The following is a 25,152-nucleotide window of genomic DNA, read 5'->3' as shown; positions in this document are numbered from 1 at the left end:
AGCACTAAGATGAGTCTGATCGCGCGTTTCTCTCTTTAACCACAGCATGAACATGGAGAGGGAACTTGGCTCTTTAATCCTGGCTACAGACATCAGCAGACAGAATGACTACCTGTCCAGGTTTCGCACCCACCTGGACCAGGAGAGTCTGTGCTTGAGCAACGCCAGCCATCGTCACTTCGTCCTGCAGGTTGGATACACACCCCCCCACACACACACCCCCTCTACTATCGGGCCTCAGCCTGTCAGCAGACCGGCGAGTTCTTATCCCGTTTTTCTTTCCGTTTCCTGTGCAGATGGCTCTGAAGTGTGCAGACATCTGTAACCCCTGCAGACCCTGGGAGCTGAGCAAACAGTGGAGCGAGAAAGTGACGGAGGAGTTCTTTGAACAGGGTATCTGTTGCGTGCATTGTGTTTGGCCACTTTGTGCTTTTAGCTTTACTTTGTTCCAACTCTAAAACTGTTCACACATAAATGATTTGACTTTGACTTGTTGCTTGACTCATGCAGGAGACATCGAGAAGAAACACAAACTTCAAGTCAGCCCGCTCTGTGACAGAGAGACGAACACCGTCGGCAACATCCAGATAGGTAAGGGTGGTAAATACGAGTGATATTTAATTCAATTAAGTTTATTTATGTCACGCCAATCCACAACAAATGTCATTTTAAGGCACTTTACCGAAAGTTAATGTCAGGAGAAGAAAAACGTTTAGTAGTTGGCAGCATTACCTCAGCCGATGCCCCCCCCCCTCCAGGAAGGAATTAGACAAACAGAATGCCAGACTAGATGCAGCTTCAGTGGAGAGAGAACAGCAAATAATTAAAAGTAGTAGAAAAAAGTAGCAACATAAAGACAAAAATAGCTCAGGATAACCCCTTAGAATGTGTCACCAGCATGTCATATTAATTTGGGGATTTTAATGATGCATTTTTTTCTCTTATTGATGTATAGTCAAAATTATAACAGACTCAAAGATTTGCATCCATCCCTACGAATATTTGGTAAATGTGCCTTAGCAAGTTGCAAAGAAGCTTTTTGCAGACACCTACAAACTTCTAGTATAATTCTAACTGAATATGTCAACATCTTTCTGTCTGAAACATTGGAAGCATATTATTTACATGCTTGTGTTGATTAGAGAAAATCCACAGTAAATTTAAAATAATTCACCCATAAAATAAAGACCTGCTCAAATCCATCCAGCTGTCATGAGGTGAGAGGTCAAATGCATCTTCAAAAGCCTAATTTCCGTTCTGATGATGAGTGTCTATAAACATCTTGACGGGGGTCCGTAAATGTCCTAGCTAAAGCCTCTGCTGATCTGCCGCCTCCAGGCTTCATGACGTACGTGGCAGAGCCGCTGTTCGGAGAGTGGGCCCGGTTCTCGGACACGCGCCTGTCTCAGACCATGTTGGGTCACATGGGGCTGAACAAGGCCAGCTGGGGCGGCCTGCAACCGGAGCAAACCGCCATCTCCGAGGAGACGGAGACGAGCGCAGGAGGAAGCCGCTCCAAAGAAATACCTCAGGGAAGCAGAGAATCCTGACACTCCTTGTTCGCCCTTTCACTTTGACCTCCTGACCCCTGGCCCCAGGGCCTCATCCACACACTGAGGGCAAGTGGAGCTCCCACCGCTGGCCCAGCCTAATTTGAACACCTTGTTGATATGTTGTTGCTTTGGCCTCCCATCACAATAAACCACTGATTTTTCTTTTTATTTATTTAATAAATTTTTTTTGGCATAGAGCAATACATAGATACCTCATTTGGCAACTGCTGTATTTTCTCTTATTTGCTTTGTTTTATTTATTTGGGGACTGTATTTGAGGCATTAACGACTAAATATGCCACTTTTTTTGTTGTCGTGGAACGTTAAGGTGAAAGCAGTATAAACTGAAAACTTAATTTCTTTTTTTTTTTTTTGTTGGTATTTTTGAAGTGCCATTTGAAAACAAAAATTTAAAAAATAAATAAAAATTTTGACGGACAACTGGAGTATTCGGAGACCCTCCTGAGACTTTTTCAGTTTGCCGTGTTGCATTTGTACTGAAGATTCTTCCTCATGTCCAAAAAAAGAGAGAAAAAAAAAGAAATGTGACAAGCCCAGTCCTTCTGCTGCCTCTGAGACTGTTTACGCATCTCCATGTTTGTTGTACTTTTTTCTTTTTTTCCCTTTTGAACTGAAGCGACTCCCGTCGGCTCCACAGTTTGCCTTCGAAGCACAGGCATACGAAAAGAAGCGAACCACTCGATTAAACTGTCGTCCCACTGTTGAAGCCATGAGCTGAACTTTATTCAAAACAAACCAGATGCCATATTAACTCCACCTGTGCTGGCGTGTGTTCCCGCACGTCGTCTCCCTGACCCTCTCCTGGTGAAGCGAGGCGCCGACCGTGTTTCTGCATCGCTCCAGTCCCACCGCCGACCGGAGAGGGGTCGGACTCTCCCAGATCTCACCTGGATCGTCACTCCATGCAACTCCACTCGCTCAGGGTTTTTACCAGTCTTTTATTTTATCCAGCGAATGAGGGGGGGAGACGGCGGTGGCTACAGATGATGCAGGGTTGTTTCTTTTTTGTTTTTTCTTTCCCCTATTGGTTCGGATAAACCGAAGGAGACTCCCTCGGCGCAGAATGTCTCTCACGGCCACATGAAACCTGACGGACTGCTCGACTGATGCCTTATTACTATGCACAAACTATGCTAAGTGACCAAACCAACTCCTGTTCCCATCAAGTGCATGGTGTGCTTGTTTCTGAATGCACTGTCCGACCCCCTTCGCCTTTTTTTTCCCTTTTTCCTGTTGTGAGGAACAACTCCAGCTTTTTCTCTCCCTTCCTTTTTGTACGGATACAGAACCAGTCAAGTGCATCAAAAACATTCCATTCCTTTTTTTTGTTTGTTTGGGTTTGTCCGTTTTGATTCTGTACAGTGGCACAGGTTGTGTTTGTGTTGAAACGTTTGGAGCGATAACAGGTGCTTTTCTTACTTTAGCTGATTTGTATTTTGCTGTAAAGTGCTGTAAGACTGTTGATACAACTGTTTACAATTTGTTGCGACAGCCATTTTTGGGAAGACTTCAGTGTCGAGCCAGATTTTTGTAAAGGCTTTGCTGTATTGACCTTTTTGATACATGCCTGTTGCAGTTACGATTTGAATAATAAATCCTGTTGATGAATTTTCCATGAGTATTCAGTTTAATACTTCTGCCTTACAGACGTACTTATAGACTTCTCCAACTTTTTTTTTTAAACCAATTTTGTTTTTTATCCTTCCTTACTCTGACTTGAGCTGTTTTATGTAACCTTTATTTATGCAGCAAGATCCCAGGCTAGAAAACTTCTTTTCGAGGGAAATTTGGCCAAGACATGCAAGTATCAGTTACAAAGTTAAACAATCAAACCATGAACAAAATGGATTAAAATTTGATTAAGATTGCAAGTAGTCTAAAATTAGTTTCATGTTATGGAATTGGCCTCAAAGACTTAGTTTTGTTTTGGAAGCATTCATTCTCTCATTTTTCAGTCATTCTGCAGCTTCTCCCAAGCTAGGAGAGTCCTGTGAACAAAGACATTTTACCAAGTTTAATAAACACAAGTGATCTTACAGATGAAGATAACCTTCGCAACCTGCTTTTGGCTTTAAAATATATTTTTAATATGATCGCACCTTGACAAAAATGGTTAAGTTGAACCTCCAAACTCCACGGGTTCTGTGGACAGTTTTCATGATGTTGCCTCATGAAATGCAACATTTCTCTATTTTTATTGGCACAGCTTTTCACTTATGTTCAATTTAATAGTTGTAAAATAAGCACTTATTTTGCCATGCAACCATGTCACTTCTAGGTGCACTTGTACAAATCGTTGCAGAAGTATTATGAATAGCTGAAGCTCAGCCAGATTGGATGCAGTGAGGGAATCCAATGGGCCGGTTTTCTCTATATTTAAGAAATTTCCCTGATCACTTTTATGCCACTTCTACAAACTTAAATTGTAGCTTTAAAATCCTATTGAAATACAAATTGATGTTGTAAACAGGAAAATGTATAAATAGGGTAGTAGCTTTTTCAAGGCCCCATATGTGAAATTATCTACACAGAAATTATTAAAATGTTAATTATTCATTAGTCCTCTTAGAAACTGTTCAATGGAAATCATTTCTTGGTCAAACATTTTCAAGGATTGTTGACTCAACACCAAAAAGTCAAGAGACCAACTTTTATTAAAATGATTTACAGTTTCTTGGAGAACTCTTCTGCAAAACCAACAAAAACATTACTGACAACTTGTCTGCCTTCCCTTATAAATAAGCAGCTATGAAGTGAAATGATAAAGAGACTTACAATAGCTCAAAACATCAGTTTAAACCACAGTAATCATAACATAAGATTGTTTTCTTGAAAGCATAACCATTACTGAACACTGCTCATGCAACTACAGCAGCAATTTTAAAGAGACATTAACTTTCCTCACAGTTTAATAAAACAGGAACAAAATGCAGAATCCTGCAGGAGATCAGTGGAATGTCTTTGGCTTTTAGGAGATAAAACAAATGCTATAAACTAAAACACATTTTACTGGAACTAGTGAACCTGACAGAAGATAAAATTCTTTCAAATGTCAATCCACATTTGGTCGAGTACCTTGAAACAAATAACGGACGAATCTGTCGCATCATTCACTGTTAAAAACAAACTACAGCATCTACCGGGATCGCGATATAAATAACCTCCTCCCAATCAAATTAAACTACAATTTACACATGTTCTTCAACAATACTGCACCAAATGTCTGAAAGTGCTTTTTTCCCCCCCCTCCATGTTAAATGAGCTTGTCCAGCTTCACTCCTCTTCCATGTGCAACAAGTTAAAACAAATAATTACAAAATAAGGTTAATAATAATAATAGTTGTCTAGTGTTTGTGTTCACAGGAAAACCATGGTTTAAAATACAAAGCTGATATAAGTTATAAAAGTGCAACAACAAAAGAAAAATCCATAACCTTGGACTGAGATGATGGAAAAATTGGTCCAGCCAGGTCAGCAGAGAGAAGCTACAGATTCTCTGGATGAGCAGTTCAGGCTCCTCTGGTCAAAGCAGCTTTTTCCTTCCAGTTGGTTTCAGCATGTGCTGCCCAAACTGAGGAGACAAGACAGATCAGGAATCTGCTCATCTACAAAGCTTCAAAATGTTCACCTTCTTACAGAAGAGGATTAGGGCCACTGAAAAAAATATAAAAATTCTGACTTTATTTCCCCTCAGAATAAGAATTGTTTACGCATAATCAGACAAATGTAATGCTAAAATCAAATTCATCATAAATTTGGGACCGGCTCTCAGTGTGGTTAAAGCGCAGGTTTATAAATCCTACAGCAAGGAAAAAAATTATGTAATTATTCTTGTATGGTAACAACATAATTGACATCCACCGAAGTGCGTTTGGTTATTTGGATTTTTGACATAGATTAACAGAGTCAAAATTCTGAGTTAAATGTCAGAATTATATGGAGGAAAAAAAAGCCATGAATCTTGGGGGGGGGGGGGGGGGGCAATTCTGTGAATGAAAGTCAGAATTCTGAGATTAAAGTAACAATTTTATTTGCGGATTTTTTTTTCTTCCCAGTGGCGCTAATCCTCTTTGTCTAGTTGGAAATCTGATGGATAAATTTATCCGTCTCACCAGAGGGGTTTCACTTTGAGGTTTGGCTTCTGGGTCGGCGATGTTCACATCTTCTCTGTCGCTTCCTTCTTGTCCGCTGTTTTTTCGAAACCGATGGGCGAACTTGCGTTTCAGAGCTTCGGCGATGAGACCCGCAGGGTCGGCCGGCTCGTTGGACTTCGTTTTGTCTTCAACTTTGTCTAAGCGACTATAACAAGTTACAAAAAGAAACAATTTCGGATCAATGAATAAAACACTCGGTACAAGAAAACTGAGCCTGAAGGTGTGAGACGAACCTTTTGACCGACCGCAGCTTAACTTTGTCTATGTCCTTCAGGATATCCAGCATGCTGGGGATATCTGCTGGCTTTGAATCCACAGCGGCATGCTCATCTTTCTTCTTTCCCCTTCTCTCTTTTATCAGCTCGATGGCTGAAAATGTTCGCAGTAGTGCTGGTGCAGGAGGAGGAGGCGGTGGTGGTGGCGGAGGAGGAGGGACGCTGCCAAAAGGTGGAGGAGCCCCAGCAACAACAGCTGGGGTGAAATGGGAAGAAAAGAATAAAAGCTTTAAGTCGTGGAGAGGTCTGCTGCCATCTAGTGGAAACAATAGTGAATTAGAGTAGAAGATAAATGATCAGATTGGCCAGAAATAAATATTTTACCCGACTGCGCCGTCTTTTCCTGAGCCAAGACAATCTGAGCTATCTGCGCTCTGAGTTTGGCAAGTTCAATCTCCAGCGCGCTGATCTTCTGGATCGCCTCGTCGTTTGCAGCAGTTGGTCCACGCGGGTCAGGCGAGTCCTCCTGCAGAGGGGGCAGGGAGCGCCGGCGGGCGACCGGTTTCCTCTGAGGACGAGGCTGCTGTGCCCGAAACATGAAGCCCGGTGGGATTCCTGGCCTGCTTCAACCAGACCACAGGTCAGGAAGTTCCACCGCTTAAATACAGAGCTTCACAAACTTCTTTTTACTCCTTCAGCTTTTTCACATTTTGTCACAAATTAGGATGCACGTTATTAGACTTGTGTGAGATGGACCAACATGAAGCAGTGCACATTGGGAAGTGGAGGAAAAATTCTAACTGGTTTTTCACAACATTTCACTTGATTTGCAGGCACAACAGCGCCTGCAAATCTTTTTCAACCTTGAAGTCTTCTTGCAGGATTGTCCTATATTTATCTCCATCCGTCTTCACAAATAAGCTTCCCTGTCCCTGCTCAAGATCTGCACAGCATGACACTGCCACTACCATGTTCCACTTCAGGGATGGTGTGCTCTGCGTTTTCTAAAATAAACAGCGTTTCTACCATGTTTCCCTACCTGTCTCTGGAAATATGCAAACATAGGAAGACTTTTTGTTCAGTGCTTTCACCTGGATCTGCCAAAGTAGCCTTCATCATCCTCTTCATCCCCTTCGATCCGGGCGACGTCAGCGAGGGAGGGGACCAGGTTGGTCTGCCTCTTGGCTCTGATGAGAACTCCAGCCTCCTCAGTGTATGGGTAAAGCTGCAGGGATGAGGAAAACCGTTTAACACTGGGGGAAACTTCAGCAGTGACCATCCATACAATCATGGTTAGGACAAATGAAAATGAAAACAAAATGAAGTATTTGGAAATCAATGCAACTCCAACACTGCACAAAGGCAACAAACCAAATGCTAAAGAAAAAAAAAAAAAAAAAATCACCATTTCACTGTGTAATCAATACATTTGCATATTTCTTCTCTCGTGAGAACACGTATTTTCTGGCTATGTCAGATTTAATCACGCTAATGAATCATTAAGCCATGAATCATGTCCTTCTAATGGCAAAATGTGAGGCAAGCAGTACCTCTGCATATCTGAAGGGGGCGTTCAATAGCCTGTAAGATAATACTGTGTTGCTGATGCTCTTTTACTGATTAGAACAAACAGAAACAAAGACTCTAAATTCAAAAAGTGCTTATAATACATAACTTAAGCAGTTACTAGATAAAGGGTACACCTTGTAGCCTCACAACAGAAATTAAAAACAGATACTCCAATATGCACAGCCTCTTTTCATGAAGCAGGTCTGCGCAGAGTGCCGCTAATTTAATAACCTGTCACATCAAAATTGTGTGATGTGCTCCAAAGTACACCACATTTATGTACCACCGCATCATATTATCAAAATGATCAGAGCAACCAGACGTGGACAAACACGTCACACTGCCTAGCAGATACATCCTGGGCTGCAAGAATTAAAATCGCACCAAAATACTACCACACTCCCAAGAATAAAATCACAAATGCTTCAAACATTATACTAAATATTAGAAGTGATGAGCAAGAGGAGAAACTTGAACTTTTTTAAAAGCATGCTTCTGGGATTAAATCACAAATACAGAAAACAAATATCAAAAGTATTCACAACACTTGAACTTTTCCATATTTTATCTCATAAGAACCACAACCTTTAATGCATTTGTTAGATATTTGTAGTGACAAAACGTAAACAAAGTAGCAAATACACAGAGAAAATGTTCTTGCTTTCTTTTCAATAAATAAATAAAATCTTTACAATTTGGCATGTTACACGCATTTATTTTCAGTTTCCATTATTTTGGTGTCCCTAAAAAAAAATTAGTGAATTAGAAAACCTAGTCCATTTGTGTACTATTCAGTCTCGTACATATGGTTAAATAGAGAAAGTGTAGAAGAAGGTCTACAGCCTGACTATCAGTGACTCAGTGAGTCTTTAATAAGCTCAAGGTTGTTGGCGGTTGCTGAGCAAGACTGACCTAAAGCAGACAGACTGCATTCCTCAGAGAAAGGGAGGGCAGCTGCAGAAAGAAGAGAAAAAGGAGAAAGGGCACAGTTTTGAAAAGCGAAAAAGCAGAAATGAAAGGAAATCATCCATCCATCCATCCATCTTCTTCCGCTTATCCGAGGTCGGGTCGCGGGGGTAGCAGCTTCAGAAGGGAGGCCCAGACTTCCCTCTCCCCGGCCACTTCTTCTAGCTCTTCCGGGGGAATCCCGAGGCGTTCCCAGGCCAGCCGAGAGACATAGTCTCTCCAGCGTGTCCTGGGTCTTCCCCGGGGCCTCCTCCCGGTGGGACGTGCCCGGAACACCTCACCAGGGAGGCGTCCAGGAGGCATCCTGACCAGATGCCCAAGCCACCTCAACTGGCTCCTCTCGATGTGAAGGAGCAGCGGCTCTACTCTGAGTCCCTCCCGGATGACTGAGCTTCTCACCCTATCTCTAAGGGAGAGCCCAGCCACCCTACGGAGAAAACCCATTTCGGCCGCTTGTATCCGCGATCTCGTTCTTTCGGTCATGACCCAAAGCTCATGACCATAGATGAGGGTGGGAACGTAGATCGACCGGTAAATCGAGAGCTTCGCTTTTTGGCTCAGCTCTCTCTTCACCACGACGGACCGGTACAGCGCCCGCTTGACAGCAGACGCTGCGCCAATCCGCCTGTCGATCTCCCGCTCCCTTCTTCCCCCATTCGTGAACAAGATCCCGAGATACTTGAACTCCTCCACTTGGGGCAGGACACCCCCCCTGACCCGGAGAAGGCACTCTACCCTTTTCCGGCTCAAGACCATGGCCTCGGATTTGGAGGCACTGATCCCCATCCCGGCCGCTTCACACTCGGCTGCAAACCGCTCCAGCGAGAGCTGCAGATCACGATCTGATGAAGCCAAAAGGACCACATCGTCTGCGAAAAGCAGAGATGAGATCCTAAGGCCACCAAATCGGATCCCCTCAACACCTTGGCTGCGCCTAGAAATTCTGTCCATGAAAGTGATGAACAGAATCGGTGACAAAGGGCAGCCCTGGCGGAGTCCAACTCTCACCGGAAACGAGCCCGACTTACTGCCGGCAATGCGGACCAGACTCTGACACCGGTCATACAGGGACCTGACAGCCCGTATCAAAGGGCCCGGTACCCCATACTCCCGGAGAACCCCCCACAGGGCTCCCCGAGGGACACGGTCGAACGCCTTCTCCAAGTCCACAAAACACATGTAGACTGGTTGGGCGAACTCCCATGCACCCTCCAGGATCCTGCCGAGGGTGTAGAGCTGGTCCAGTGTTCCACGACCAGGACGAAAACCACACTGCTCTTCCTGAATCCGAGGTTCGACTATCCGACGGACCCTCCTCTCCAGGACCCCTGAATAGACCTTGCCAGGGAGGCTTAAGAGTGTGACCCCTCTATAATTGGAGCACACCCTCCGGTCCCCCTTTTTGAACAGGGGGACCACCACCCCAGTCTGCCAATCCAGGGGAACTGCCCCCGATGTCCATGCGATATTGCAGAGTCGCGTCAACCAACACAACCCTACAACATCCAGAGCCTTAAGGAACTCCGGGCGGATCTCATCCACCCCCGGGGCCCTGCCACCGAGGAGCTTTTTAACCACCTCGGCGACCTCGCCCCCAGAGATTGGAGAGCCCAACCCAGAGTCCCCGGGCTCCGCTTCCTCAGTGGAAGGCATGTTGGTGGGATTGAGGAGGTCTTCGAAGTACTCTGCCCACCGGCCCACAACGTCCCGAGTAGAAGTCAGCAGCACACCATCCCCACTATAAACAGTGTTGGTGCTGCACCGCTTCCCCCCCCTGAGACGCCGGATGGTGGACCAGAATCGCCTCGAAGCCGTACGGAAGTCTTTCTCCATGGCCTCTCCAAACTCCTCCCACGCCCGAGTTTTTGCCTCAGCAACCGCCCGAGCCGCATGCCGCTTCGCCCGCCGGTACCCATCAGCTGCTTCCGGAGTCCCACAGGCCAAAAAGGCCCGATAGGACTCCTTCTTCAGCCTGACGGCATCCCTCACCGAAGGTGTCCACCAGCGGGTTCGAGGGTTGCCGCCGCGACAGGCACCGACAACCTTGCGGCCACAGCTCCGATCGGCCGCCTCGACAATGGAGGCACGGAACATGGTCCACTCAGACTCCATGTCCCCCACCTCCCCCGGGACGTGTTCGAAGTTTTGCCGGAGATGGGAGTTAAAGCTCCGTCTCACAGGGGATTCCGCCAGACGTTCCCAGCAGACCCTCACAACACGTTTGGGCCTGCCAGGTCTGACCGGCTTTCGCCCCCACCACCGGAGCCAACTCACCACCAGGTAGTGGTCAGTGGACAGCTCCGCACCTCTTTTCACCCGAGTGTCCAAGACATACGGCCGCAGATCCGATGAAACGATGACAAAGTCGATCATCGAACTGCGGCCTAGGGTGTCCTGGTGCCAAGTGCACATATGGACACCCTTATGCTTGAACATGGTGTTCGTTATGGACAATCCATGGCGAGCACAGAAGTCCAGCAACAGAACACCGCTCGAGTTCAGGTCGGGGGGGCCGTTCCTCCCAACCACGCCCCTCCAGGTCTCACTGTCATTGCCCACGTGAGCGTTGAAGTCCCCCAGCAGAACAAGGGAGTCCCCAGGAGGAGCACTCTCCAGTACCCCCTCTAAGGACTCCAAAAAGGGTGGGTAATCTGAACTGTCGTTCGGCCCGTAAGCACAAACGACAGTCAGAACCCGTCCCCCCACCCGTAGGCGGAGGGATGCTACCCTCTCGTTCACCGGGGTAAACCCCAACGTACAGGCGCCGAGATGGGGAGCAACAAGTATGCCCACTCCTGCCCGACGCCTCTCACCTTGGGCAACTCCAGAGTGGAAGTATGTCCAGCCCCTCTCAAGGAGACTGGTTCCAGAACCAGAGCCGTGCGTCGAGGTGAGACCGACTATTTCTAGCCGGAACCTCTCGACCTCACGCACTAGCTCCGGCTCCTTCCCCACCAGAGAGGTGACATTCCACGTCCCAAGAGCCAGTTTCTGCAACCGAGGATCGGACCGCCAGGGTCCCCTCCCTCTGCTGCCACCCATCCCACACTGCACCCGACCCCTTTGGCCCCTCCCACGGGTGGTGGGCCCATGGGAGGGGGGGCCCATGTTTCCTCCTCGGGCTGAGCCCGGCCGGGCTCCATGGGTAAAAGCCCGGCCACCAGACGCTCGCCATCGTGCCCCCCCTCCAGGCCTAGCTCCAGAGTGGGGCCCCGGTGACCCGCGTCCGGGCGAGGGAACACCAAGTCCAAGGTTTTCCTTCATCATTGGGGTCTTCGGGCTGCTCTTTGTCTGGTCCCTCACCTAGGACCTGTCTGCCTTGGGTGACCCTACCAGGGGCATGAAGCCCCAGACAGCATAGCTCCTAGGATCATTGGGACACTCAAACCCCTCCACCACGATAAGGTGGCAGCCCATGGAGGAGGAAAGGAAATCAGATGTCAATCAAATCGCCAAAGTCTTGTATCCAAACAGTCAGAATTCTCACTGGTAAAATGAGAATTCATTTTACCAGTGATCATGAGTTCAGTGACGCTCTGTTTATAGTTCATAAGTGAAAACAGCCAAAGAAGAAAAAAAAGAAAAGAAAGAAAAACAAACACCAATGAGGGTGTGAGCTTTGTTGGTACTAGTTTGACATTAGTTTGGAGAAATGGATGGAAAAACGGTGAAAAACATGGCTGAAGCAGCCATTAACAACTTGAAAGAAAACTTCAAAGCCCCACAGAAATGTTAGATTTGGATAAAAATAAAAAGGCCGTTGCAGCACCTTACCTGAAAATGAACCCGGGGGCATGGCTTAATGGGAAGACTGGACGCGATTCTCCTTACCAAGCTTCTGGAAGAACCGTAAGACTTTCCTGAACCAAAAGCCTAGAAGGGGAAAATAAAATGCAAGCATCAACATGTCTGTTACAGGGACTCCTGTTCTCTTAGGGGACACAAGATAACTATTCCCACCAATCTGACGTCAAAAGGCACTTTACATGTTCATTGAAACAAACAGGGTGGTAGTTCCTGGTTTGGATATGAATAAAACGTAGAGCTGCTGCTGAAACAATGACAATGTTGATTGGTGTCAAATTTTTCTCACCACTATAATCACAATGTTCCCACCACACTCCCTGAGCTTTCCACATCTCTGGCCACAAGATCTGCAAAATCAGCCAAACATTTGGAAGCAATTTCCAATTTCTGTTTACAATACAATAATAATAATAATCATAAAAAAGAGCATGATTAGGCCTGTCACAATAGATCAATTATCGTTTATCAGCATGATAATTTACATTTGAATGATTTATTGTTTTACTCTTTTTCTTTCTACTGAACACTGGATGACAAAAGTCTTCAGTCTGGTGCTTTTGGTCTGAACTAGCCCATTTCTTTCTGTTTTGTTTATTTATTTTGGATGTTTAAAATGTCTTCCAGTTCCATTGATAAAATGTTCCTTATTTTGTTGACATTTGAGAACTTCTTCTTGCACTATTATTCTATTACCATATTACCTGACAATGGTTTGAAACAACAACATTATAATTTATTGCAGTAACGTCCTACAAAATGTGTTTTTGTGACAGGCCCAAGTATGACATCTGTGGATTTTGATATCCATTCACTGTGTAAATCAAACTCTTGACTGGCACTGGTTTACCTCTAGATATACTTTCATGTTACCAAATCATTAGACTACACATTAACAACATTAATAGCAGCGAGAAGAGCAGTAAAAGTCATTTCTCAAGTGCAAAAGTAACAGAAGTTTGAATACTGCATCTCTGCCATGACGTTAAAACCAGAGGCAATTTCTTTGAATAAATTTGAAGGAAATACTATGCTAATGAATTCTGATAAGCAGGGGGTTTTTTTCCAAGTGTTATTTTGAACAAAGTATATTGATGACAATATGAATTTAATCTTGCTTCCAAATCTTTGTCCTGTGCTGTAGAGATCAGGCCTCAGTGATTGAGATGTTAAGAATCTCGATATTGCAATTTCACATATTGTACAGCACTAAACCTCTCCCCCTCCCAAAAAAAACAATAAAGTAGTCACCCACCAGGTCCATTTCAATCTTTGCATGTTCTTTACTCATTTCTGTTGATCAGTTTCAAAAATACATAGGGAACATGTCTCCAGATCAGCATGATCCACAGAAAGAGGAGCTGGAAGAGACAAAAAAAAAAAACAGAATAAACAAACTGAAAATGCTTTATGCAATATACTCTATGCCAACCCTTGCTATGATGTTGGCTTTGTCCTCCAATGTCATCATTAAAGTAAATTTTGATCCAAAAAAAGAATTTCTTTATGAATCCTTCCAAGAAGTGGTGCAAGCCGTGAAAACTGTGAAAGGAAAAAAGAGGTCCAACAAAGAAAGTACAGCAAACATACTTCTGATAGCAATGCTTGTGTTCGTTTCTCAATTTTCTCATTTCTTAGAACGTATCAAAATTTCCCAATGTAACCTTGTCTATCCTTAACTGTAACCGTGGAAATAAACACGCAGGGCAAAGCTACATAGTGAAAGTTACCTTACACCGACGTTTGTTTCGATATTTGGCCACTTTAAAATGAACAAAAGTACGCCGGTTCAAAGTGGACGACAGCGGGTGGCCATTCTTTTAATGACATTATTCTTTAGTTAGCTGGATTTCCCAGACCTTCGATTAGCGGGTCACGATGCTAACTAATGCTAACGATAGCAGCGGTTGTTGGCTAATCCAAACTTTACGCTTCTCAAGATTTAAGCTTAAGTCTTAATTAAGTTAAACGTGGGAGTGTTATTGACTAATTAATTTTTACCGCTACATATGTAGCCGAAAATCAGCTGCATAAAAGTTAAACTTACTGAAAGCCGCTATCGCTAGTTTAGGCACCTTCCACACACGACGAGGAGCATGTAGTGCACAAGGATAAATAATGTGGGAAGAACTTTAGGATTGAGTTTTTTAACCAATTCGATTATTGGATTTACAGAGCACGGATTGGTTGTTTGTGTTGAGTAACTAACCACTTCACCAATCAGTACTAGCCCATCCTCCTACTTTACCGTGAGATGGACTAAATTACTTCCATATTTTGTATGGCATTAGGTTCTTTAGCTTAAACTTTGTGACTGTGTAGTTTGTGGGGCTCACCTGTTTAACATTTGGAGGTAAGTAATAGTAAGTGGAAAGTACAAAGCAGAAGTATGATCCTATCTCTTCGTCATTTGGTTATAAACCAATCACTTTCTGGCCTTGGTTCAAAGGTATATATTCCGTTCGGGTCAGCCGTACAAGTTTGGATCCATGGAACATCTCCAGCTTTATTTTATATATAGAAGCGACTAAATATAAAAATCACTCACATAAAATATTAGCAAAACTTTTTCCTAAAGTAAAAATGCCACTCACAATATGGCTAACGCTATGACGTATCGTACGGCATGTACGTCTACACTGTAGAGGCGATCAGGTTTCCCCGTCCAATCAGATTTCAGGGAAGTTTTCGACGTTTGTTTTATATTCCCGCACATCCCGGTTGAAAAATGACACTTAATACTGACATCCCGTCGGTGGCACTGGAATGCCCTTGATAACAAAACAGCTGCACCCTGTCGGTGTGCTTCAAAACCCAAACACTGTGCACAGCTGCTAGCAAAAGAAGCGCAGGGGAAGAAAGGGGACACAGGCCAAGGGGTGGTGAAATTGTTTTTGTTACTATTTACTTTAGGTAGTTTCGTAACATAGCTATCGGTTCAGGTGTCAATTTTGTATTCGTAGTGGCTGAGTTGATCCGGATTTGGCTTGGGACTTTCATGACCAACTGACATAAAGCTAGCTTTGGAGTACGGATAGTTAGCTTAGCCTAGCCGCTGCTGAATCGGCTGTGTACAACAGGGCGTGATTTAAGGTGAGCCTGGGGACAAAAAAAACGAGCCTTTACTTTCATTGTTACAAACCCTTTAATACGTAAGCCTTAATGTGCTGTCGTGGACGGTTTTATTTTTGAAATATTCTTCCAACCACATACAAAAATATATTTTGTTGCATATGACAGCTGCGGGTTTTTTTAGTGTGTCAATAAAATCAATCTATGTCCTGTCAGCTGGTGTAATATCACAACGATTAGGGCTCACAGAAATCCTATCAGACACCTGTCTGTAGGTTTTAAGCAACAAGCTAAGTATATTGACATATTTTAGGTGGTTGTTAACTCTAATTCAATGTGTAATTGAATTTAATACGAAAGTATAACACAACATGTATAGCTAATATTGAATTATTATAGTATATTGCATGTCATGTAGAATAAAGCAAGAATTATGACCTTTATTAGCTTGGTGTTTGTGTATATTTGATCATATAAATTACATACAGGTTTATTTTTATGCAATATATTTTTATTTATTTCATTCACAATCTAAATTCTTCTTTGGCATATTTCTATAAGTGACGTGTATTTGGTTTCAGTCCTCTTACTCTTTATCCAGATGTAGAAATGATTCCAAACTTTTTACAAATAATGGAAACCACATGCTTTTGTTACCCTTAGTTCTAATCCTTCATCTGTTTTATGCTTTTTTGTAAGTGGCCCTTAAAGGTTCACAGATACTTCCTTTAAGTTCAGTGTTTGGTTTGTGCTCTAATAATCACTGTGACCTTAATAAAAACAAGTTTGTTGCATTCCAAGGCATGTTCAAGTTACCACCGTTTTAATTCAACTAAGTTGTAGAAATATGTGAATAATTAGTGGAAAATTGATACACCCGAGCTGAATTTTGTCGTAAAATTATATAATTGTTAAAAAAACTTCTACTATGGGGTTTCTAATATTACTTTTTTTTGCATATAATAGGCCTTTTTAACTTTGCTAAAGTCATCTGACTGTTTTTAAGACTTCAGCTTTGACGATTCATAACATAATTGGCACAAGAAAAATATGATTTTTCATTCACCGTAATTTCAGGAAGTCAATTCCAAATTTTATCCCATTTTTCTTTTTCCAGTAAAGAGAACAGGTTGGTTTGATGCACGTGCCATCAAAGCCGGAGGCACCATGAGTGCGGAGGTGGATGCACTGACTGTGGTAAACCAGCTGAGAGATCTCGCCGCGGACCCCCTGAATCGAAGAGCCATAGTTGAGGACCAGGGTTGCCTGCCGGGGCTCATCCTTTTTTTCGACCATCCTAACCCACAGGTTGTCTACTCTGCACTGTTGGTAAGCATTACCTTAAACCTATAAAGCTTTTTTTTTACCATTATGCAAAGACGGAGATTGTTCAGATTTATATGAATAAAATAGCAACATAAATGGTGTTAAACAAAATGTGTCCTAACTATGTTTTCTAGCGGTTTCTGAAATATGTGAGTTTCTCTCTGGTATTAATAGAGAGTATTCATTCAGTTGCTGAATGAGTGGTTTAAATTTGTGTTTTTTTTTTTTGTTCCTTCCCCCCTTTACTGCATTGAAGCAGATTTTAATTGCAGCTGTAAGGTTATTTCTGGCACAAAAAACAGCCTCGTTTTTGCCTCGTTTTTTGTGATGCAAATACAGCCCAGGCTTCGTCTCATCCTCATATTTTAATTCACTGAAACACTTTTGTGCGGCACCACATGTTACTGCTGCTACGCATTTAGGTGGTTTGATGTAAGAGACCTATTAATTACGAACACAAAGTCAGAGTTTTGGTAATGTATGTGCAGCTGACCGTGGGTGCCTCTTTTAAAACGCTTCTCTGTGACGTTTAACAGCAGACAGATAAAAGCTGCCCTCTCCCTTGCAGGCTGTGCGCTACCTGGCAGAATGTCGGGCCAACAGGGAGAAGCTGAAGGGCGAGCTGGGCATGATGCTGAGCTTGCAGAATGTCATGCAGAAGTAAGTCTCTGTCTGCAGCATGTCAGAAATGCATGCTTATGGTGCACTTTGTTTTATAAACCTTAGTTTTTTTTTCTTTTGCTTGGACAGTTTCTGCAATATTTCTGGACACAATGTTGGTTTTTACTTGTCATCTCAGGCAGAGTGTTATTAAAGCTGAATTACTGTAGAGTGGCAGTAATGTAAAATGCTGCTTGCGCACACAGTCACCATACGTGTTTCTCACTCTTAACTGACGTGGAGATGAATTTAATTATTTTTACATTTAAATCCTAAACAAACCAATGAAAATAAAACAATACAAATGATGGCCAGTCGTTTGTTGTTAAATGGAAGTGTAGTCTGTTGAGGTGAAAGACATAACAGCTTTATTTAAGGGTCTGTGGTGACAGTCCCTTTATTCAGTCAGGATTTAATGGGATGTATGAAGGACAACTTCAGCAAAATTCCAAATAACTTAATAAAATGTTTTCCTTACAATTTTTGATGCCTTGTTGAATGCTGTAATCTGGATTTGTTAAAAAAAAAACTAGGGCTGGGTATTATGGGTTTAAAATAAAATCTCAATTTTTTTTTTATACCAGATCCAATTTCCAATTTTAATTGACTTTTTTCTTTCTCACTTTATTTTCTAAAAATTAAATTACAAACGACAAGAATTATTTTCAAAATGTGGCTTTAATTTCAATCATCCCTTCTGTGAGTTGCATGATGGAGTGTTGGGACCTGGCAACAAGAACGTTTGTTTCATTACAAGTGAATAGTCATAATGTAAGCAGAAAAAAACATTTTCAAGAGGATAATTAATTTCTTATTTTTCATGTTGGAGATCTCATAAAATTCATTTTCCTAATATTACAACTTTATTTTGGTGATATTAAGACTTTGTCCTCAGGTTACTGTGACTGTATTTCTCTATTATTATTTTTGTAAAAAAAAACAAAAACTTTTAGCCTGACTGATATTTATAGATCCACACCTCCATTCAGTTGATCGACACCGATCATTTCACTTCATTTTCACACGACTGCGTTTCTAATTGTTTTTCTTTTGTTCTCTCTGACCTTGAAGGAGCACATCCCCCGGGGAGACCAAACTGCTGGCGTCTGAGATATACGAGATTCTGCAGTCAGCTGGTAAAGAAGAGGCTGAGCAGGCCGAGGCAGCCGCTGCGTCCTGCCGCCGTAAAGCCCACTTCTTCCTCGGCTCCAACAACAAGAGGGCCAAAACTGTAGTTTTGCACATCGACGGACTGGATGACTCTGTAAGTGTTCACACGACGCGTCAGGACTTTACCCTGCCCCTGTCACATTGACACACACCCCTGGTGTCGGTTGATGTGCAAATATCCCCTTCAGATCAACATGTTTGCTGCTGTCATAATCACAGATATGCCACATCATCTTAGGTGCGTCTCCGCGGCTTATAAGAAGGTTAAGGGCACAGGTTGTAAATGTCAGCCATTGAACAGCAGGATGCTGAGACTGAACCTGAGTGTTGCTCAGCAGGAAGCTTGCATCGAGCCAGATTACATTACCGCAGACAGACGGCCTCCGGTGGGCTGCACTAACACACAACTCTGCAGAGGCTCAAAACTACATGCTCAATGTTTGTGCAGCATTTGAAAGCTGTTTCCACATTTAACATTTCATGCAAACACAATTATTGTTTTGTATGCCTTCGGGATGTGAACTCTTCTCTTTATCTGCATCTTTTCTCTCATCAGACTCGAAGGAGCCTGTGTGAGGAGGCTTTGCTAAAGATACGAGGAGTCATCAGTTTCACCTTCCAGATGGCCGTGAAGCGATGCGTTGTCCGTATCCGTTCTGACCTTAAAGCTGAGGTATTCTCTTTGAAATGGATAACAACTCAAGTTTACCCTCAATTTATGTGGGGGGAAAAAAACTGATTCTCTGCGTAATATCATTGGATAGATTCATTTTATGACGTTGAATGTCTTCTGTCAGGCATTGGGAACAGCAATTAACTCCACCAAAGTAATGAAGGCTCAGCAGGTGGTGAAGACAGAGGACGGCGGAGAGGTAAGGACAGCTGGGAAGTTGCACTGTTTACTAAAACTGCTTTACATAAAGTTACCCCCCCACAGAGGAAGTCAGATGATAGGTGAGTGTGTCAGATGTGGTGTGTATGTGTGGACAGGAGATGTAGTTTACTGGTGTTGATTCAAACTTATTCATGCTGACATGATTTGTCACATCTCTTCCTCAGACTGTGAGCTTGTTGTGTTTTATGGGAATTAGATTAAATCTGAATGTGTCATTATGTTTTTTTTTTTTTTTTTTTTTGCAATGGTTGTGTGCATTTGTACCACAAAACAGTGGAGAGTGGAAGGATTGCTGCTTCACACTCAGTGATCAGTGATCACATCAGAGTTCAGGATGAGACATAACAGTGAAATTAGACAAATAAAAATTAATCTGGGATGGTTTTATTTGTTTTATAGCGATTGCAGTTTAAAAACAAAGGGAAGTCACTCTAAAGTAAACAATTGATTTTAAATTAACTGGGATTATCGGCACTCCCAAGTGAGGGTTTATGAGTGTGAGGCGCAGCTCTGTGGTATTTAACATCAGTGACACAGTTTAAAATTTGTTTGCCAACAAAAAAAGATATTATTTAAACAGAATATCTCGACTGTAGAAAATATTAGACTTTGGGTAGAAACAATTCTGCGAACATTCATCCATTAGGAAATGTTTTGCACACTCTCAACAATAAAACCTTCACACTTGAGTTTCTTTTCCACCACAGGAATCGTATTTCCACGAACTGCAAAAACAGTTTTTAATTGCGTTCAGGAGGTTTCTGTTGTGTGCAGCATCAATATGAGAAGTTTTCTGTTTACATAAACATCTTGATTTTACACTTCACAGCGGAAAGGAACAAAACTGTGGATCAGGGTTAAAAATGGGTTTTGGGAAAATGATTCCCTAAGTAGAAAATGTTCTAGCGAAATACATAAGAATAAATACTATTATATCAATAGCAGGGCTGTTTTCTGGGGTAGATCTCCACCATGATATTTTTTGCTTCATGAAAATCATGAGATGGCTTTATTACTGGAAAATATTATCACTTATGGACTTCCACCTCGCTTTTGACTTAGTGTCACTGGTGGGCATCTAACAAATGTTTCTGGATGATAAATTGTCCCAGAAATTATTGAGTTAGCCAGTAGTGTGGCTTTGAAACCATTTTCAAGAAATATATTGATAATGGTATAACAATGCAAGTTCTCCCTCCCTAAGGCTAATAATTTTTAATTTTGTACAGAACATTTAACAGCAGAACTGGAAGATATTTTAAATACCCAAACTAAAACACAACAGCCAAAAGCAATCAATATAAAGGAAATAAAAACTACACATAACCGAAACCATGAATAAAATCAATAGATGTTTTTGTAAACAAAATTGTACTTCAAAAAAATATTGATCATCAGAATGGAAATTATTAGCTCATTTTAACTTTTCACCTGATTAATTGATTAATCTAATGTAATGTAGGATGGATGGATGGATAATTGATTAATTCCTTATCTACTGCAATTAGACTCTATCCATCCAGTATAATAGGGAACAAACGGTATTACAATTAGTCCTTTATGGTATTCATATTGTCCACAATGATATTAAAATTGTAAGTGATAACATAATGTTCTGGTAAACTGATTTGGCGCTGGTTCCTGCAGTTTAAACACACACAGAGGGAACATTTGTAACAATGCATCATGTGGCCAGCAGGGGTCAGTCAAACCTCAGTCATGTATGGTAAATACAGTTGAGGATTCTTGGCTTCACTGTGACCCTATTAAGCTATCAACTGTCTACTTTATTATTTTTAGATAAATTGCATTAATTATTGTAAACAAATCACTCTCTGTGCGTTTCGCTCTCTGTCTTTGTTGCAGCTGATGTTACCATTCCAGGAGGACGCGTCGGTGCTGGTGGAGGAGAACACAGACATCCCAGACTACCTACCTGAGGACGAGAGTCCATCGCAGGAGCAGGACAAGGCCGTCACCCGGGTGGGGTCGGTCACAGACGGCCTGGGCTGGCTCAGCACGGCCGCCAACTTCCTGACACGTTCGTTCTACTGGTGACAGCTTCCCGCGTCTCACTCAGCATAGTGTCGGTTTTCACCCTGCGTCACTAGTTTTAGGTTCCCCTCTCAACAGCACATGTGCTGGACTGCCAGTTGGAACATGCAATAACTTTAACATGTGCAAATATTAGGCTACAAATCCCACAACAAGGCTGTTTGTTCACAACTATAAACTAACTACAGATATCTAGAGGACATAGCCAAAGGACTCTATATCCAGCAGAACCAAATAGCTTCCTGGAAATGAGTAATGCTATGTTGAACTAGTAGATAAATGGGAGGTTCTGTTTCATTTCTTTCTGTGCATGAGTTCAGCTCTTCATTTCCTTCCATCTATTCCAATATTTTCTCATTAGATTCTTTATCCTTTAAATTTGTTACATTTTCAGTCACGTTTTGTTTGTTCTTTTCAGCATGCTACGTGCCAATCTCGCCCGTTGCCTACGTCCACAAATAATTTGTGCGGTTTTTGAGAGTTAGTTGTAATTATTTATTGATACTTTACTCAAATGATTTGAGAGCTCTGAGCAAACGCTGTTAGTTCACAGAAAAAAGTAGACACCAGCAGAAACCGCTACTCATTCAGCCGCCGGCTCCCGTGCGTTGGACTGAATTGTGATTTTTAAATCACAGCTTATGAGTGTTTTGGCTGATTAGTGCAGGGCATCCAGATACATCCAAATGTCATCTGTGAGTTAATTTAATGAAGTAATTCAGTTTAAAAAGTGAAGCTTCGTTTCACATGGCTCTATTTCAAAAGTTTATTTCTGTTGGCTTTGATGACTCTGGCTTACAAGTAATGAAAACACAAAATTCAGTTCTGTGGAAAAATATAATATTACAATAGACTAATTTTAAAAAATGCTTTTAAAACGGAAATGTCAGCCTCTCAGTTTGGTCATGGCTCGTTCTTGTGTGAATTACAGCATGAAAGTTCTGCTTTAAAATTAAATTAACGTTACACAACGTAGCAGTGGAAGCATGAACTGCTGTAATATTTCTGGTAGATGTCTGTGCTGACTTTGGACTTCATGAAACACAGAGGACCAACACCAGCACATGACTTCACTGACAGTCAGTCGTAGCTCAAGTCCTGGATACGTCTCTGTGTAAAGTTCTGACTCCACTTCAGTTCAGACCTTGTAAATATTCAAATCTAAGAAATGGGCTTTATTTTACAATACCCTCCAGACTGTGGTTATCCCTGCAACGTCTTCCTTCCTCTCAACTTTCCATTAACATGCTCTCTGTAGAAGAAGGGTTAGAAACTTTGTGCTTTACAGGATTTTTTTTCACAAAAATCAACATCCCACAGAAGAAATAAATGTATATATCTATATCTATATATGTCAATATATAGATATAGATATATAGATATATATATACAGTACAGACCAAAAGTTTGGACACACTTTCTCATTGAATTCAATGAGAAGGTGTGTCCAAACTTTTGGTCTGTACTGTATATCTATAGCTGTAGTCATCAAAATGAGGTGTGACGAATCCAGACACTATACAATGTATTTCACTTTTTAAATTGAATTATTGAAATAATTAAACTTTTGGATGATTTTTCAAGTATTTAGATGGCGCTTATTACACCCTTTTAATGTGTTTGATTGCTTTAGAAAATTTAAATCCATCCAAGGTAACCTTATGCAGGTAACCTCTCTAAGGTGAGCTCCTCTGTTACGGTCCTTCATTGATGATGCTACCTCTGCTCTCAGCCTCGCCCTTCACATCAACCTGGGCTGTGATCTGTCAGTAACACCACAGCTCTGCATGATGGAGCCGCCTGCTTGGTAAATATTTCCCCGTGTTTCCTAGAATTCCTCGGCCATTTTTTCGCAGTATTGTCATGACAGCTTAGCCAGCCAGCAGTGTCCTTAAAGCAGCGATCATGTTGGAGCAAACTCTCACATTCGAAGGACTCACACAAACGCTGTGGAGGAGATGTATATTTTATAAATGGTGCCTCATTCCCTGACGTGAAGGAACTTTTTTTTTTTTTTTTGGTATTTTACTTTTACTTTGAATAATTCTGGCTTTTTTTATAGGTCACAAATTACAACAAGAGCTCATAGCAGCTGGTGTTTCTTTTTAATCTCCTGAATTTCACCTCAGGTTTAATTATTCTGACTTGAGTCATTAACAGTTATTACATCCAGTGCTGACCGGGCCACTTTCCGTCTTTCATGGTACGGAGACGTCACGTTTGGTTGGGTTCAAACTGAGAAAACGGCAGAGAAAAGCAAAACTGGTGGTGGCCATGTTTTGAAAAGCAATAATTTTTTTTCTGTTTAATGTCATCATAGGTCAACAACACCTTGCAGACTAACGTCAGCGGGACGTGCATATGTCAGCAGTATTACTCTCTTCTTTATTTGCCCACGTTGCAGTTAATCTTTGTTGCATGTTTGTTTTTAGTATTTCAGCTCATTTTGCAAAGAAAATACTTGAAACCTGTTCAGATTTCGTTTTTTTTGTTTGTTTGTTTGTCATTTGCCTCGGCGGTAATATCGAGAAAGAGCCTCTGACAAAATCCTCGAAAATGTAACCTCTTGTGTACAAACTTGGCAGATGTAATATAACCTGTGCAGATTTTAAAAGCTGTAGATTCCTGTACACTGTTAATGCGAACGATGATAAACATTGAAATAAGAGAAACGGTGCCGGCTTTTAATTTCTGTTGTCTCTGTTGATCATTTGTTTTGTTTGTTTGGCATACTTTGACCTCACATCGCTGCCACCCAGTCGTCCTCTACGTCTCAAATCAGACTGCAGAGGGTGGCGAACGTTCCCCACGCAGAGAGAGGGAGGAAAGAAAATCCTGTTTTCTTTGCTGGTGCATAATCGCGGTGCCTTGGGGCAATCCTGTGGCCTGCCTACCACTCCCCCTACACCCAACACACACACACCACACAGCCGAGGTGCTGGTAAGCAGGCAGAGGTAGGCGCCAAGTCCAGCTGGAAGCCCTGGAGCCACTGATGCTGCTGATGCTGAGGCTCCAATGAAATCCTGTGCCAAGCTGTGGAGAAGGCCTTTACTCAGTTTCTGCATCATCTGGATGTTTGTTTAGTTTCAATTCTGACCCCTCTGGACTTCCAGAAGGGTGTTTTTTTCTAAAACTTTAGGCTTAATTAGGAAGTTCAACCAAAACTTAAGAATTTGGCCACTTTTTACATTCAAAACAAATGTGACTGTTCAGTATATGCAATAAAAGATGAATGTATTAGAAGACTTTACACACAGCAGTGCCAGCGATACCTTCAGAATCCTGAAGGTATTTATTAGCATGAAGCATAAATGAACCAGTGTACTCAAACACTCTTCTAAAATTTATTTCCTGCACTCCACCACTAGAGAGAGACAGAAAGATGGCAGAGGAGAAAGTGAGCCATCCAGACCAAACTCACGATGCTTGGCTATAGGTTTTTAACATGTTGGGTTGAAACTCCATTAAAAAGAATTGCCAAGTTGTAGCTATTTTCTGACTTTGTTCTCAATCACAATGCTTCAGTGGTTAATATTCTCCTCAGTACTTTGATTGTTTCAGTCCTTCATTCTCTCTTAAAGATTTCTAGCGATGTTCACACAAGGCACATGCAGCCCTCGCCTCTTATTTTCAAATAAAACCTTCATATAATTTCCCTCCTCTCCGACTCTCCGATAAGCAGCGATGCAGA

At 42.3% G+C, this 25,152-nt stretch overlaps 3 protein-coding genes across 12 annotated transcripts in view; 2 read left to right on the top strand and 1 right to left on the bottom strand.

Annotated features, from left to right (window-relative positions):
* pde7a (phosphodiesterase 7A) overlaps nucleotides 1-3,187 on the top strand; it is a 31,159-nt gene extending 27,972 nt beyond the window's left edge. For all 8 annotated transcript variants that reach the window (XM_032551293.1, XM_032551292.1, XM_032551297.1 and 5 more), the window contains 4 exons: nucleotides 46-190; nucleotides 297-393; nucleotides 511-591; nucleotides 1,339-3,187. In XM_032551293.1, the coding sequence (XP_032407184.1) occupies nucleotides 46-190; nucleotides 297-393; nucleotides 511-591; nucleotides 1,339-1,550 (535 nt within the window). In that variant the 3' untranslated portion in view covers nucleotides 1,551-3,187. The remainder of the gene's footprint in view (nucleotides 1-45; nucleotides 191-296; nucleotides 394-510; nucleotides 592-1,338) is intronic.
* Nucleotides 3,188-4,144: 957 nt separating this feature from the next.
* On the bottom strand, nucleotides 4,145-14,425 carry mtfr1 (mitochondrial fission regulator 1). 2 transcript variants are annotated; one of them, XM_032551301.1, is made up of 8 exons: nucleotides 14,330-14,425; nucleotides 13,538-13,643; nucleotides 12,253-12,351; nucleotides 7,035-7,168; nucleotides 6,328-6,563; nucleotides 5,962-6,199; nucleotides 5,687-5,873; nucleotides 4,145-5,145 (listed from the first exon to the last, which is right to left on the bottom strand). In XM_032551301.1, the coding sequence occupies exons 2-8, from the start codon at nucleotides 13,571-13,573 to the stop codon at nucleotides 5,098-5,100; spliced, it is 978 nt and encodes a 325-aa protein (XP_032407192.1). In that variant the 5' UTR covers nucleotides 13,574-13,643; nucleotides 14,330-14,425; the 3' UTR covers nucleotides 4,145-5,097. The 2 variants fall into 2 exon arrangements, with proteins under 2 accessions (XP_032407192.1, XP_032407193.1); XM_032551302.1 differs by lacking the exon at nucleotides 14,330-14,425 and adding an exon at nucleotides 14,013-14,285.
* Nucleotides 14,426-15,077: 652 nt separating this feature from the next.
* armc1 (armadillo repeat containing 1) lies at nucleotides 15,078-24,148 on the top strand. Of its 2 annotated transcripts, none has more exons than XM_032551568.1 (7): nucleotides 15,078-15,161; nucleotides 16,472-16,683; nucleotides 17,249-17,340; nucleotides 18,412-18,604; nucleotides 19,067-19,183; nucleotides 19,308-19,382; nucleotides 21,272-24,148. In XM_032551568.1, the coding sequence occupies exons 2-7, from the start codon at nucleotides 16,522-16,524 to the stop codon at nucleotides 21,461-21,463; spliced, it is 831 nt and encodes a 276-aa protein (XP_032407459.1). In that variant the 5' UTR covers nucleotides 15,078-15,161; nucleotides 16,472-16,521; the 3' UTR covers nucleotides 21,464-24,148. The 2 variants fall into 2 exon arrangements, with proteins under 2 accessions (XP_032407459.1, XP_032407458.1); XM_032551567.1 differs by having other exon boundaries at nucleotides 15,085-15,375.
* The last annotated feature ends 1,004 nt before the right edge of the window (nucleotides 24,149-25,152 follow it).

The sequence above is a fragment of the Xiphophorus hellerii genome, chromosome 21, assembly GCF_003331165.1.
Source record: "Xiphophorus hellerii strain 12219 chromosome 21, Xiphophorus_hellerii-4.1, whole genome shotgun sequence".
NCBI classification, from domain to species: Eukaryota; Metazoa; Chordata; class Actinopteri; order Cyprinodontiformes; family Poeciliidae; genus Xiphophorus; species Xiphophorus hellerii.
The sequence above is the reverse complement of the archived record's forward strand: the minus strand, read 5'-3'. Positions and strand labels throughout refer to the sequence as shown.